This window comes from Peromyscus leucopus, chromosome 12 (assembly GCF_004664715.2).
Source record: "Peromyscus leucopus breed LL Stock chromosome 12, UCI_PerLeu_2.1, whole genome shotgun sequence".
In the NCBI taxonomy this organism is placed as follows: Eukaryota; Metazoa; Chordata; class Mammalia; order Rodentia; family Cricetidae; genus Peromyscus; species Peromyscus leucopus.
The window spans coordinates 60352478-60368345 of NC_051073.1; the positions used below are offsets into that span (position 1 = coordinate 60352478).

A 15868-nucleotide genomic window follows, 5' to 3' on the forward strand; every position below is an offset into this window, starting at 1 on the left:
AGGACCAGGGGACCAGGGTGAGGGGAAGTGGGACCTGGGGATTTGGGCTCCATAGCTGTGTGAGGCCCGAGGCTGTGGGAAATGGCAGAAGGACAGTGAGGTGCAGCAGGAAGATCCAGATCTGATGCCAGCTGGCTCCCAGTGAGCTAGATGAGCTTGGCCAAGTACTCCACCTTTCTGGGCTCAGTTTCCACACTTGTCAGAGAACAAGCTTTCCCAACCTTTTAACTGCATTTCACAGACTTGAAAAGATTTTACATCACCACCCTGCACTATAAGTATATGTAAATCACATGTAAATGAGCTGCTTCTGTGTCACGAAATCATACTTACACTCACCCCGTGCTGTGTCCTGTACCAGATGAATACTATGTTCTGTTTTATTGGGAAACAGTTTGCTGTGCCTGCTGCTGCTTCATAAGCCTCTGATATGGATCAGCAGACTATGGCTGCGTAGCTCATTGTTTTTGCAATAAAGTTTTATTGGAACTCCGCTATGCACATTGGCACAGTGTCTATGGCTGCTGGACAGCCAATTGAGTACTAGTAACAGAGAAAAATCTCAAGGAGGTGCTGCCTAACCATTCTTGCAGCCTTACAGTCCCAACTCATAGCATGATTGGAACCTGGTAAGGCTCTGAACTGTGACTTTGGGACTGCACACGCCCTTCCAGAAACCAGAGGGGTTTGTCAGCTGTGAGAGGAAGTTGTGCCAGGAGCATGCGTGGTGGGGGTGGCTGGCCAGTCTGTGGCATCAGGCGTCTGTTGACCCTTGAAAGCCTACCTTAGTTCCACCTTTCCGGAAGCTCCTTGCGTAGAGGCCCTTCCCCGTTCTCGGGGCTGTTGGTGTACACCTCTGGCCACATGCCCCTTTGGGGTTCCGGTGGCGCTGCCTGATGGCGCCTGCAGTTCATTCACCATGAGAACAGCTCCTGCCCAGCGCCAGCCTCCTCCGAAAATGCTCTCGGGCCTCAAAGGTGTTCGTGACTACGGAGGAGCCCGGTTACCCTGTGTCTGAAGTTTCACCGCGCTCACTCTCTGTTAATGTCACTAGCTGGTCTCAGCAGTTTTGTTTTGGTTTTTTTCTCTTTGCTGAGGACCTCATTAATCATTCAGCTGCAGATCGCTCCAGCAATCGCCCTTCCTCTTTGGCACCTGGAGGAGTGGGTCTCCTTTGCTTTGTCTCAACCTCCAGGACTCAGCACACTGATGCAATGGACCTGTAGAGCTGGGTGTGTGTGTGTGTGGTAAGGCAGTAGGCAGTGCATGTCAGGAGGCAGGGCCAGGGTCCGAGCCACTGGAGGTTCCCCCTGTGACTACATCAGTCATTTTAAAAGCGCCACCATGAGCCCTTGCAGCCCGGTGTTTGTGCCGTCGGCCCCGCCCACTCTCCCGGGCTTCCTGGCAGTGGGCCTGTGCCACTCACTGCAGCCCGAGAGTGTCTTTAATAATAGAAAGCTCCAGCTGGAGGAGCCGGGAGCCTCAAGGGTGTCACAGAGCATATTAGTGGTGGGAAGGGAAGACGCAAACCGACTCGCTAAGTTAAACTTCCCACGGAGGCCCAGATTGGACAGCCTCCAAGGTCCCAGAGACCCCGGGTCTTTTTGTTATGTGTGTGCTTAGCGAAACAAACTCGGGCTTTTATGATCGCCTAGACCAACCCAGCTGCTGTGGCTCCGCTCCTGGGATTCACAGCCGTCCCCTGACCCGGCAATCTGTCAGGCTCTGATCTTCTGATGACTTGTGGATGAATCAACCCAGAGACAGTGGGAGCCTTTAGGTGTGACGAGGCATCTGGGTCCCCAGGCCCTGCTGCTTTCTCAGTAAATGTTTGTTCGCTGAATTAATGAGAAAATAAAAAGACTGTCTGCTCTGAGTTTGGGGCTGCGTGAGTGATAATTAGTCTTACCTCTTCCCTACCTTGCAGTTAAATCCCCAAAAGAGGAGCTTAGATGGCAAGAGTGAACCAGCTCTATTATTTTTTTGTGGTTAGATTGGAAATGGGGTTAGCCTGGGGTTTCCTGTTCATCCTCATTCCCCCGGGACCTTGTCTACACCTTGTCTCTGCCCCTGGGACAGCTAGGGAATACATTTGCTGTGGGCTACAGAGGCCACACGTGCGGGGCCAGGTGGTCAGTTGCTCCTGATGGGTGACTGGACTGGGTGGGGGCGGGCGGGGGGGGGCAAGCACACTTATGGCTGAGAAAGGTGGGGAAGGGGAAGGGAAACGGCGTGTGTACTCCTTGCTTTCCCCCTGGAACGGGGTGGCCTCCCCTTCCTCCTCGGGAAGGTGCTTCTCCCACTGTGGATGAGGAGCTGACTCATACATACCCTGTGTTGAACTGAGATGCATCCTGGGCATTGAGTGACTCTGCTGGCTTAGGCCCTGCCCACTCTCTTGGTAGCTCTGCACAGAACCCATGGGCCAGGCACTGTCTTCACAGACGGGGAGACTGTGATTCACATAGCCAGAGTCCCATAACCCTCAAGGGACACTGAGATTCCTCAAGTGTCAAGGGCAGACAGATGCAGATGGGGGTCTTCTCCCCTGGAGCATAGTGTCTCTGCTCTGCGGTCTACTGCTTTTCCTGCCATGGCTTTGGCCTGTTATGTTTCCACTAGAGCACGACCCTGTTTCCATTTTCCTCTGGGAGTCTCCACGGTGAGGGCGGTGTCGTCTTCCCACTATTAGTGCCCAGGCCAGGGTGACCAGCCAGCCAAAGAGAGCTACCTAACTTCCCAGGACGGTTGCTGCACCATTTCACAAGCTCAGCGTTGGTAGCCAGTGGTGAGGTGTGTGTCTGGGTACCCATCTGTCAGGCAGGAATGTTCGGGAGAAGGCTGTATGGCATTGGTGGTGGTCTGGGTCACAGTTTCCTACATCCGTGTCTCTCCTAGTAAACTTGTTAGCAGGAAGGGTTGAATAGGCCCAGGAAGAGGACAGACAGACAGACAGACAGGCACACACATTCTCCATGCCTCTGTCTGCCCTTGGAAGGTGAGAAGTCCTTCCCACCTGGATTCTTTGTTCACAGCCTTCCAGGGTGTGCGTGTGTCAGCCTGCCATCGAATGGGGCATGGCCTTGCTCTTTGAGATGAGAACCCACCTGACACACAGTTCCAGGCAGCCCTGGGTCCTCTGGCCCTCAGGTACACCTCTCAAAGCTTTCTGTGCAGTAGAGTAACTGTCAGAATCGGTAACAGCTTGGCATGTTACCGTCCCCGGTGACGGAGCGAGCCCAGTGAGGTCAGGGCAGAAATACGGCCTGTTCTGATGAGGTTTAGATGAAGGGCCGGGTTTGCAGCAAGCTTGCTCTGAAGTAGTAATGGATGTTTGCCACAAATAGACCAGTGCTGGTGTCAGGGCATTACCACCCCAGGAGAGGAGCATGACCATTCAGACCACAGACACCTGAGAGGGCAGAGCCACGGGCTCCTGTGCAGAGCCGGGAAGGCTGGGGGTCTGTTTTCCTCCTTCCTCATTTGCCAGAAGGAGAGACGGCCCAGCAAGGAGTTCATCTGGCCAAGGCCGTCGGCAGGTGGAGTAAAGAGCAGTGCCTGACTCCTCAGTCCTGGCCCGGTGCTCTCCCACCTGCAAGGGCCAGCACCTTTCATGCTGGGACGGCCTCCAGTTTATTGCTTAATTATGCTTGTAAATGGAAGAGAAAAGAGGCATGGAAATCCCCCAGGTCATTGTACTCATAGTCACAAATTCTCCCTTCTAGTGGCATTTGACTCTGGTTCATTTGCCATCCCTGACTGGGTAAGGAGGGCAGCTTTTAGCTGTGCGTGTAGGAGGCTGCTGGCGACATCTGTCCTGGCTCCCCACGTTGCTGTGGAGCCGGCCAGCCACACTGGAACATTGTGGGCTTTGCTCTCTCTTTGGTACCTTTGCTTGTCCCGTCTGAGATCCACGGAGGAACTGGGGGCTCCATCTTGTTTTGTGCCTGTAAATTCATTGGTGGCCTATCCCTTTTGGGTTCCACAGGGCCCAAATCAGCCCTGAGCTTCCCAAAGTATGTAGGGATGTTTGTGGGTGGCTGCTGGCCTGGTGTAGGGGCTCGGAGGGGACCTCGGGGTCTATCATCACTGTAACTGGGTTTGGTTTTTTCTTAACAGGGTGCAGCATGTGCAAGCGGATCATGCCACATTTCCAGAAGGCTGCCACCCAAGTGCGAGGCCACGTTGTAAGTAAGGCCCTTGGGGCCAGCAGAGCTGGTGGTTCTGACTGGGGGCCAGGATTGGGTGGAGAGGGCAGGTTCTGAACTGTGAGGCTCCCGGTCCCCGTTGCCCAGGTTGCTTCTGAGACCTGTCCTCAGAAGGTGGAGAACTAACTGCAGTGTTTGCAGGGCAGGTTAGTACCTGTCAAAGGCCAGTCAGTGATGGCATGGTTGAGGAGACAGCAAACCAGGGCCAGGGAGCTAAGGCAGAACGTCTGAAGGCTAGTGCTTTGGGTATTGGGGTCTGTCTTAGTTAGGATTTTTATTGTTATAAGGAGACACCACTCCCACGGCAACTCTTATAAAGGAAAACATTTAATTAGTGCTGGGTTACAGGTTCAGAGGTTTAGTCCACTATCATCATAGCGAGAAGCATGGCGGCATGCAGGTAGACATGGTGCTGGAGAGGAGCTGAGAGTTGTACATCTTGACCTGCAGGTAGAAGAAGACTGTGTGTCACATATGTACTTGAGCGTATATGAGACCTCAAAGCCCACCCCACAGTGACACACTTCCTCCAACAAGGCCACACCCACTCCAACAAGGCCACACCTCCTAATTGTGCTACTCCCTCTGGAGCCAAGCAATCAAACATGAGTCCATGGGGGCCATTACTCTTCAGACAGTCACAGGGTCCAAAGTGGATGTAGCAGTTGCTGGGAGGGAAGAAGGTCCAGTGGCAAGGAAGGAGGTGGGTGGTACTGGGGGTACACCGGAAACTCAGAGCAGGCTCACCGAAACCATACCTACCCCAGGTTTTGGGGCTCTGTGTTAGGAGGTGGGGAGCAGAGCAGAAAGAGGCAACCACGCCCTGACAGGAGAACTGCAGAACCAAGACTGTGGACAATCCCCACAAGAAGGAAGGAGAAACATATAGGGAGGTAGAGAGGAGGCCAGCGGGTCCCAGGGAAGCCTACTTTTAGGAGACACAAGGAAGAGAAACCATCAGGGAGCAGCCATTTAGAGACGCCACAAAAAGCAGCATGGTATAGCACGGAACAGAGGTGGACATTCAGGAAGGAGGAGCTGGGCTGAGGGCCACTGCAGAGGACTTGCCTCCTGTCCACCTGCCATCTGCTGACCTGAGGTCCACCTTGGAGGGCCGCCTGCTGCCCGCCTGCCCTCTGCCCTGTCAAGAGTTGTCTTCTTTGCCGTGGAGCTTTCCTTCCCTAGACGGAGTTCGGGGCACACTTGTTATGCTGACCACCTCAGCTACATATAAATGTACAGATGTCAGTATGCTTATGTTGTTGTGAGATAGATCTTCAGGTTGGTTTCATCTTAGAAAACTGAAACTTGGTGCTCGCTCAGCATGAATTTCCCCTTTGCTACCTACCCCTAGCCTTGATATATACCTTCCTGTTTCCTGTTCCTATGATTTTGAGGTTAGATCCCTCATTAAAGTGGACTCATACAGTATTTGTCATTTGTAACTGGCTTATTTTGCTTAGCATGTTGTCCTGTATGTCCACCCATGTTGTAACGCGTGACACAATTTCCTTTTAAAGCTGTATAATATGCACACACACACCTATCGTTTATCTATTTATCTCCCTGGACATCTGAGTTGCTTCTAGCTCTTGGCTGTTACGAAAGAGGCTGTGAACACGTGGGTGAGCAGATGTCTCCTGGAGTTGCTGCTTTGACTGCTTTTCTAGTGTGTTTGTCCATTTCTGCACTTGCCCATAAGTAGCAGAAGCATTTTTGGTGGCAACAGAAAAGCATCTGCTGCTTTTAGGAGTGTGGAAAAAATCCATACACCACTCACAGAAGGCTATCAGAGGAGCCATCTCTGAGTCTGGCCCACGTCCCACTGTGGGAGAACTGAAGTCTTGAAACAGCATCACAATCTTTATGGATCAAATTAAGTGGGGATTAGTTCAAAGTCAACAGAAGCGGCATCATGTAGACTGGGGATCGCCCGCCATGCAGCTGCAAGGCTGGCTTACAGAATCCAGTGTGTTCTCTGCTGACCTCATTCTGGGGCAGCACCAGGGTCCTGCGTGCTGCTCACTGGTGAATTTTTAGTAGTTTGCCTGAAGACGTTTGGCCTTGAGGTACATATACATCACTCTGGGGAAATTTCACTGCTCATTTTGGGGGCCTCAGAAGATACCATATTTTAAGATTATTTAGCCCGGAGAAAAGACTTAATTACCCACCGTGTTCTCCTCGCCTGTGCCTGTGTACATTTCGAACTGCTCATCTCGACTTCCAAACTCGGTGGAAGTGTCTCGAAGAGCTCCAACCTCAATCAGGATAGGAACTCCCCCTGCCAGCCCCAGCCACGTGCACTTTCTGGATCATTCTCAGCCATTGCCACACTGTCCACTCGGTCTTCCCTCCCGGTCTTGCCACACTTCCAGAGGACTTCTCTGTTCTGTGCCCTGCACACAGACCCACCCATCTTAGCTTCTGTGCCGTTCATTTTATTCTTGGATACACTTACGCTCGGTGCCCTTCCCGGGAGCAGGTGCTGCATTCAAGTCCAGGGTGTTTCTTCAGCCTGGACATAGAAGGTACCCAGTCCGTAGTGACAAACGAGGAGCTTGGAGCGTATCGCTCCTGGGTTTGTTTTATTTTAGGCTGTGTTTATCTAGAATGATGTCCCCTCCTCCTAAAGGAATCCAGAGTATTAGTGGTCAAGGTCAGATACATTGTGGAAAGGAGGCTTGTAGGGGAGGGATTCTGCCTGTGGCCAAGGGCTTATACCGGGATGTTTCATGAAGTTGGCCCTGAAGCTTGCTTGTGTTCAGGGGACCTGTTCTTCCCATCTAGGCCCAATCTAGAGATCTAGAGCTACCCATTCTCGTTCCACCAGTGACAGTATAGAAAAACCAGGAATTGCCCTTGAATTAAACAGCACAGTGAAGGGCAAGTGTGAGTAACCTCTGCCCAGGGCCTCTGTGTTGTCTAAACTCCCATTTCCTTGCTTGAGGTTTGTTTTCTTCCATTTCTACTTTAGTTTCTTAGAAAAGCGGCTTTTGTAATGTTCTGTCCTTTCCCTAGCTTCTTAAAGGGGTTGGGGGGGGGGAGAGCCCTGGTTTCTGGGCTCGGACTCAGTGTATAGTGGTGCCTTCCCAGAAACCAGGGACAGGACAGGAGGACTGGGCAACCCAGAGGTGTTGATTGCTTTCTGCTTTTGCACACAGAGCACAGCAGGGCTGATATCAACTCTTTTCCCCAGGAATCATCAGAAGCTTGCCCTCCCCGCTGCTAAAATCCAACTGGCCTAGAGCATCCAGCCTCCTCTTCATCGCTGCCATCTTTGAGCCTTTTTTGTCTGGGTCAGAAGTTGTCTTCTGCTCCAGAGCTTGGGGGGTGTCCAACCTGATGATGTCATACAGGAAGTCAGGCCAGATCAGGGATATGTGGCCTTTGCCATTTTCCAAACTCAAATCTGCTCCCTTTGGCACTGACCTTGACCAGTGGTGAGTCAGGGGCATCTGTCCTGGCTGCTGCCAGCTAATTGGCATCCTCATCATCAGCCAAGCTGCTCCCTGGGTCAGCAGCATTAGAAAGAGCTACGCCTCCAAGTGCATCCTTCCCAGCCTTGCCCTTATCCACACTGGGCCTTTGTGCATCGCCAGTCTCTTGTTAGCCTCTGCCACGATTGGCTAGAGAGGACGCAAAACTGAAGTGCTTCCGTCCTGGTAACAGACTTGTAAAGGCCAGGCTTGGTGCTGGCGCTCACTCACTGCCAGCGAGGGGGGAGTTCTTGAGCGAGGTGCTGGGATCCTCCATTGCTCTAGCTCTGAAGTGGCGATGATGATGCTGGCCCACTGGGTTGCGAGGAGCAAATGTGTAAGCTACAGCACACTTCGTAGGTGCGAGCGACCTCCACCTCCTCCTAACTACCCTGAGTCCATTCGTCAGGTTCACTAGGAGAAGGTGCCTCCGAAGGCTGCCTTCTCTCTGTAGTGCAGAACGCGCTTGGCACGGTGCTTTCTTTGTCTTGCCGTAGCCGGTCCCCTCGTGATCTTCTCTGTGCCCTTGATTCTGCCCAAGCTCATTTCCTGAGCTCCAGTACCACATATCTGATAGCTTATTAGACATTACAGTCTAGATTTCCTCCTCCTCCTAAATGCAGTGTTTAAAATAAAACAGCTTCCCTCCACCTGATGGACCGTTCCCTCCACCGGTAGCCTTCCTTTAGGCCCCTAACTGAGCTGCCTGGCTCCTCAGTGATGTGTCCTGCCCTTTGGCAGACACCTATTTTCACATCCGCCATCTTGTCTACGTCCGCCATCTTGTCTGCATCCGCCATCTTGGACCAGGCTCTGCTTGGCCACATAGGTGTTTGTTGGAGTCTACTCGCTGGCCCCCTGACCTACAGCTCTTCCTTGACAACCTGCCCTGTCCTGTGCATTCACCCTGTATATCCTAGAGCTCTGCATCTTTGAATTCAGCCAACAGTGGGTATAAGATATTTAAGGGAACTGCTTCTATAGTGAGCACATACAGACTGAGTTTATCCCTTAAGTCATAACTATCATAACTATTTAGCATCTACATTGTCTTCTGTTTGGGGAAAATGTGGGGTAATTTGGAGCATATGAGAGAGTCTCTGTAGGGTATATGCAAATGCCACTCCATTTCATAGAGGAGATGAGAATCTCAGGATTTCCATATCCTGGTATTTTTCCCAACTCCAGTGGATACTGGGGAATGACTCTATTTCAAAGAAATGCAGCTGAGTTACTGAGTTTTCTTTGATCTCACCACACCTGAATGGGGTCCCAAATGCATCGACAACTAAACTTCTTTCCAAAGTGACTTTGGCTAACTTGCTTATAGCCTTCTCTCTTCCAAGTCTATGTGTTCCACAGTCCAGCTAGGTAGACACGCTCTCCGTTTTTTGGGGGGTGGGGGACGCTCATCCTGCTGTAAACCTTGCTTCATTTCCCTTCCTGAAATGGCTTGGCAATCTGACCCTACTAAGAGCAGTAGCTTATGAACTCGCCCACTGTGCAACATCCATGATTGTTCCTGCCAAGGGTTAGTGTGAAGAAGTGCCTGTTGGGCATGTTTCTACAAGTTGCTCAAAAAAATACACATCTCACTGGGTGTAGGGGGACACACCTTTAATCCCAGGCCTGGGGGTGGTGGTGCGCAGAGGCAGGAGAATAGTTGCAGGATAGTCAGAGCTACACTGTGAAACCCTGTCTCAAAAAAACCAAACCAAACCAAAACAACCCCCCCACACACACACACACTACATACACACATCCCATACTTCACATTAACTAGGCATTGTCTCGCTGGGCGGTGGTGGTGCACGCCTTTAATCCCAACACTCGGAGCAGAGCCAGCGGATCTCTGTGATTTGAGGCAGCTGGGCTACCAAGTGAGTTCCAGAAAGCGCAAAGCTACACAGAGAAACCCTGTCTCAAAACAACAACAAAACAAAACAAAACAAAACAAAAACCCTAGGCATTGTCTCCCAAATGGCCCAGAAGTGCTACAGAATCTTGAGATAAGACACCCAAGTATAGGTGTTTTGAAAAGGCTACTCTGGAGATGAGATTGGTTTTTTGCCTACGTGGATGAATGAGTCTTTCGTGGTTGCCACATGGTAGGGAGTAGGCATCTTCAGAAGAGGGACCAGAATGCCCAAAGTAAGGGAATCAGAAGCAAAGACAACATGTGCCCTGGAAATGTGAGCAGATTATAAACTTTGTAGTATTAACAAAAATACCTGATTCATCTTGAGTTGAAACAGATTTTACATGTCTTATCCCTTAATCATCAAAGCACATGAGTTGTTGCTGATGAGGAAACTGAACTACAAGAGAGGGAGTTGAGCCTTGTCAATGGTAATGAATCTGCTAGGTGGGGAGTTTGGACGGCTAACAGTGCATATGCTGCTGGTGGTGATGGAGAGGAGGGGGGGAGGAAGAGACAGAAGAGACGATACACACTTTGCAAGGTGTCTGAGAAGCAGACAGGCAATTTCCTTCCTGTGCAGAAATCTTAGACTGTCTCCTTAAAAAAGAAGAAAGAAAAGAAAGAAAAAAAAAATCTAGACCCTAGCAGGTGTACAATTAAGAGATTTGTAAGAAGGAAGGATTCAAAGCTGAGACAGGGACCATATGGGCTGAGTACGGAGTTGGATTTCCGCCTGTGTTCAGTAGGATTGTGAAGTTGGTGTGGAGAAGCGCTGTGATGGAAAATAGAAGGGATGTGTGTGATTAATCTTGTGGCAAGTGTGCACTGACGTGAGGGAGATCAATTAGACAGGAAAAGAGAACCTTAACATAGACAAACATTACTGGAACAGACTGAACCACTCTGGGGAATGAGCAGAGCGGCTTTCAGAGGGCTCCAGGGCTTCCAGTCGGTTCTATTTCAGGCTTATTCTCCTGTACTCTTCACAACACCCCCAAATGGGACGGGGGAACCCTGTTGATTTAGCAAGCACGTGTTATGTGTCGGTTGCATGCCAGGCACTCTGCTAGGTGTTTAAAACAATTTGAAAGACGTTTCTGGGCTGCAGGGGCTGCAGGTATGGGCAGCGCGTCAAGGCCGGTAGGAAAGAAGGACCTTGAGGTCACAGAGTACCAGTTCGGGGCTTAAAATCTTTGACCTAGGTTGTCCCATTCTGTTCTCTTAAGAGGCCTGCAATAGTCATATCACCTACACCTTCCAAACAAGGAGCCTTGGGGAAGGTGGCTTTCCAAAGGCCACACTGCTCATAGGTCAAGTTCATTGCCCACTATGTTCACTGTGTTCCTTAATTCTCTTTCTCCATGTCCGTCTCCGTTAGAATCCGTAGTGTTTCCTGTGTTACCGTCTCTGTTCTCCCCTTCACTTCTGTGTTTCTCTGCTCTGAGAGCAGCCTTCCTGTGCTGGCCATTCAACAGCATTCTCTCATGAGAAACAGACTCGAAGTTGTAGCACCTACTTCAGCCGTGGGAGAAGGTCCCGCCCTAGGAAGGGTCCATGTCAGGAGACACCGCATTCTGGGTGGTTCTTAGTAGTTAAGCCACATAGCAGAGACACAGCTACTCACTTTTCCAATTCATGGGCGTGGACCAAGGAGACCCTAGAACCAGAACACTGTCAGACTTTTATAATTATAGTCAAGCCAGGCTGAGTGGGAGGAGCACCAGCAGGAAGAAAGATGTGGGTCACATGCCACGGTCAGGGGTAGAGGGGAGGTTAAGCAAACCTGTGGACACCTCTGTTCTTGTTGGTTTTTGCTCTTTTGGGGGCCTGCCACCCAGCTCCCAAATAAATCACACATGGAGGCTTATTCTTAATTATAAACATCCGGCCTTAGCTTGGCTTGTTGCTTGCCAGTTTTCCTTAACTTGTATTATCCTGTCTACTTTTTGCCTCTGAGCTTTCTCCTTTTCTTACTTCTGTACATCTTACTTTCACTCTTACTCTGTGGCTGGCTGTGTAGCTGGATGTCTGGCCCCCTGCGTTGTCCTCCTCTGGCTACCTCTCTCCTCTCCCAGGTTTCTCCTTCTATTTATTCTCTCTGCCTGCCAGCCCCGCCCATCCTTTCTCCTGCTTCACTATTGGCCCTTCAGTTCTTATTAGACCATCAGGTGTTTTAGACAGGCACAGTAACACAGCTTCACAGAGTTAAACAAATGCAATATAAACAAAAGAAACACATCTTACAATATTTTACAGCACACCTCATCTCTCATGTACTGTGAGAATCATAGTCTCCTTAGCCACATATGAGAAATGGAGTGTGAGGCTACCATATCAAACCTAGGTGAGCAGCCTGAGGACAGGACATGACATGATGTCCAAGGCCCTTACACAGAGGCTCAGTGTGTCGAAAAGCTTCTGCTTCCACAACTTAGAAAGACTGGTCCTACTTGAACGTGAACAGAGAAATAAGGCACCTTGTGTGCTTAGGTGGCTGTGGCCTTGATCCAGGCCCTCTTGAATTTGGCCCTCGGAACTATTTTTGTTCCAAATGGACCTTCTTGTGGAGCAATTATCTGGAGGGCAGCCCTGGAGCTCAGATGCCTGACTTTTCCAAAGCTTTCCATTTGGGGGCCGGGGTGAGGGGAGCTCATTCAGACAACCTTGTTACCCTGGTTGCACACCATTTTGCAAGGCTTTGTCCCAAGTATCTTCTTCCAGTGAGACACCTGGCCAGGCCATGCATGGGTGGGTGCAGGTAGTAGACCAGTCTCTTCTCCGGTCTTTCAGGTGCTTGCTGGGATGAATGTCTACCCCTCGGAGTTTGAAAACATCAAGGAAGAGTACAATGTGCGTGGCTACCCTACCATCTGCTATTTCGAGTAAGTCTCCTGATTCCCTTCTGGGGTGTGCTGCCCCCTGGTGGTACTGGTGTCCCTGGCTGAGCCACTCTGTCTCTCCGTTTCACAGGAAAGGGAGGTTTCTGTTCCAGTATGAGAACTATGGGTCCACGGCCGAGGACATCGTGGAGTGGCTGAAGAAGTAGGTCCTGCATTGTGTTTTGGGTCATCAGGGGTTGGGGGCATCTGCTGTGCTGAGGGCAGCCCCTGGCTCACAGGGCTGTGCTGAAGAAGAGGTCAAGGAAAGGAAAAGACTGTCGCACTGCCTGTGTGGCTGGTTCCCCCATGCCGATCTGTGAGAGGGGGTGCAGGAGCTATGAGGGTTTGCTGGGCTGTGGTGACAGGACCTGTCTAGAATCCGCTCTTCCTTCTCTTTCTTCATGGCGTGGAGCTGGGGAGGGGCTATGTAACTTGTCGACTCTCTTGGCGTAGTCAAGGGTTTTCTGGAATCTTCTCATTCAAATTTAAGCCCCCCCTTCCCCCACACACACCAGACTGTGATGGATAGAAGTACTTCTCACCTAGGATGTCATGTTTGAGACAGTTCCACGGAGGTCTCTCTCTCTGAAAATAGGACTGTCACTTGAGTGCTTATTTAAAAAAAACAACACTCTATTAGATGCTCTGAAGCTATTCTGGAACATTCTAATGCCTTGGACTCTGATACACACACACACACACCCCTGCTTCATGGCAACCTTCAATCCCCGCTTTATAATATGATTAGATCTCTAGACATCAATCCCACAGTTCTGCCGGCCCAGCCCTCGTCTTAGCCACCACGAGCCAGGCCAGCTGCTGTGTCTTGTCATCATCCCACTGAACATTCCACTCCTCCTAAGCTTAGCCTAACCTCGCCAGAGCCCTCACAGAGCTCAGTGCTCTCCTGGAGCCCCCGGGCCACCCTTTCCCCAGTGCCCACCCTGCTCTCCCATGGTGTGGTCCTTTGTGCATACATGTAGAAATAGCAGCTACTGTTTAGGGATTCTGCTTTGTGGCTGGCACCACCGTGAGCACCTGATAGAGTTTCTTGTCTCGTGTTCACAGTAGCACCAGCCAGAAGGTTTTTTTATCCTTGTTTCATGGTCGAGTTAACGTAGGCAGAGAGACAGAGCAACTTGCCCAAGTCTACAGGACTGATGATAGGTAGCTAGACCGCTGGCCTTGCACCCCAGGAGACCCCCTGGAATCCCACTCAGAGTTCAGCATAGGCCCTCAGCCTTCCCCGTCCCCAGCTCATTAATATATATTGGCATCTTTACTTTAGGGATCCCGAGCGCAGACCCCAGGGTTAAAGATACAGAAGTTCGAGAATCGGTTTTTCAGAAATTGTGATAAGAATGGATTTTGTATTAAAAAACCAAAACTCTAAGGAACACGCTGACGGATTTCTGAATGCTGAAGCCCCGTCTCCCCGAACTCCCAGGGGCCCGGGAGACGAAACACCAGTCCACCTGTGTTTGCACAGAGACGTGTATTTTTTTTGGAAGCATTTTCGCATCTCTGTCCCCATCGGCTACCTCATTTCCAGCCCCTGCCTGGGAAGGCTGTTCCCTATTACTATGTGTTCATTGTCTTAGCCTGGACCTTCACTTCCTCTTGATAATTTTCCATTTGATAACAAGAGTGTACTCTCCTCCAGCCGCTTTGGGAAAAGGTTTCAACAAATAGCAATCTCATTTGTCACCAGAGCATAAAATCTGCCTGCTTCCTTCCCCTTCCCTAACCTTTTCTCATTTCAAAACACCCTCATCTCTTTCTAGAAGGATAAGGTTTTTGTCTGGGGTTGGGCGGCCAGCTGTTTGTTGATATGAGGTTTGCTTGGTGGAGATTTGTGCCAGGTTGCTGTCTCTCCACCGGAGCCGACCACCTGTCCTCCAGCCTCTCTGCACCACCGCCCCCCCCCCCCCCCCCCGCCCTGCCCTGCCGAAGCCCAGGGCTGCCCGCCATGGAGCACTGTCCTGGCCATGCCTTCCCACCTCTTTTCTCATCTTCTCCTCGGAGTCAGAGGGCGCCCCTGCCGTCAGCCTAGTACATCTGTAGTCTCCAAGATGAGAGAGGAGCTGGAAGGAAAACTTGGGGCTCCCTGCAGCCACACACTCTAGGCAGATGTGAGCACTCAGGGTTGGGGCACACTGCTGTGCTCCTCCCTATCAAAATAAGAATAGATAGGTCACCTCTTACGGGATGTCCAGGGAGCTGCCTGACCTCATGCCCCCGTGAGAGTTAGCCCATGTCACTGTGTTGTGAACGACCTTAACATTTTAAGTATTTTTCTGAGTTTATGGACTTTCAAGTAAGATGTTTCTTGTAGAAAACCGTTTAAAGTATGAGGATAAAGCACTTCTGTTCCCTCTTACCTAAAGCTATTTGGGTGGCTTTCCTTCTAGATTTTCCACCGTGTGTGCCCAGCTCCATGTGTGGTTTCTCCTTGTCTGGTTGCTTTTACGTCTTTACTGGTTCCTTCAATCCTAAGTGGGCAGTAGAGGATCTCCCCTCCGCACTGCCCTGGCCCTGAGCTGTTCTCCAGGGTCTCTGTCTAACCGAGTGTGGGAAGACTGGGGAGCACCCATCCTGGCTGTTTCTTCCAGTGATGTATAAAGCCTCAGAGAGAACCTGCGCTCCCTAGAACCAGTTCTGGCATCTGGGGGCACCAGGGCTCTGGAGTGGACCGTTTACACAGTAGCTGCCCGTCCTCATGGTTCTAGGGGCCTCGTCACCTCTGCTGAGTTGGGGTGGCGGCAAGTAGAGGGCTATGTAAACAGCAGTCCATTTTGGCCTGGCCCCCACCTCTGTCTCTCAACCAGAGGTAAACTGAATTAACAGACACCGACTGTTCTTGCCCTCTACTGCTCTGAGCTGCTGTTCTCTGTCTGTGACTCACATATCTCCCTGAGATGAGCTTATGGGTGGGTGGCCTTTCCAGGACTAGGTTGCCCAGGACAGATATTCCCGTCTAGCCTGCAGAGCACACGAAAGTAGCCAGAGGCCTGGATGGGTACTGAGGAGTCAGTAAGCACCCCCCAGCAATCACCCCCGGTGCCCTCTACCTCACTGTTTTTGTTCTAAGAGTGTAGTGTATGTGTGTGGTCCGTGTGCACCTGAGTGTGGAGGTACGCGTGGGCATGCGCCCATGCAGGGGAGATGTTGAGTGTCTTGCTCTGTTATCACTCTCTGCTGTATTCCCTTGCAGCAAGGTCTCTCCACAGTCTAGAGCTAGGCTGGCAGCTAGCACGCCCAGGTGATCCTCCTGTGTCCGCCTCCCACCACGCTGGGGTTAGATACAGGAGACCGTGCCTGACTTTTTATATGGTCCCTGGGGACTGGAACCCAGCTATCCATATTTGCATACTAAGGACT

At 51.0% G+C, this 15868-nt stretch overlaps 1 protein-coding gene across 1 annotated transcript in view; it reads left to right on the forward strand.

Moving 5' to 3' along the window:
• Pdia5 (protein disulfide isomerase family A member 5) overlaps window positions 1-15868 on the forward strand; it is a 94534-nt gene that overhangs the window by 45449 nt on the left and 33217 nt on the right. Inside the window, exons 8-10 of the mRNA XM_028886316.2 lie at window positions 4120-4187; window positions 12399-12490; window positions 12579-12650. Coding sequence (XP_028742149.2) covers window positions 4120-4187; window positions 12399-12490; window positions 12579-12650 — 232 coding nt within the window. The remainder of the gene's footprint in view (window positions 1-4119; window positions 4188-12398; window positions 12491-12578; window positions 12651-15868) is intronic.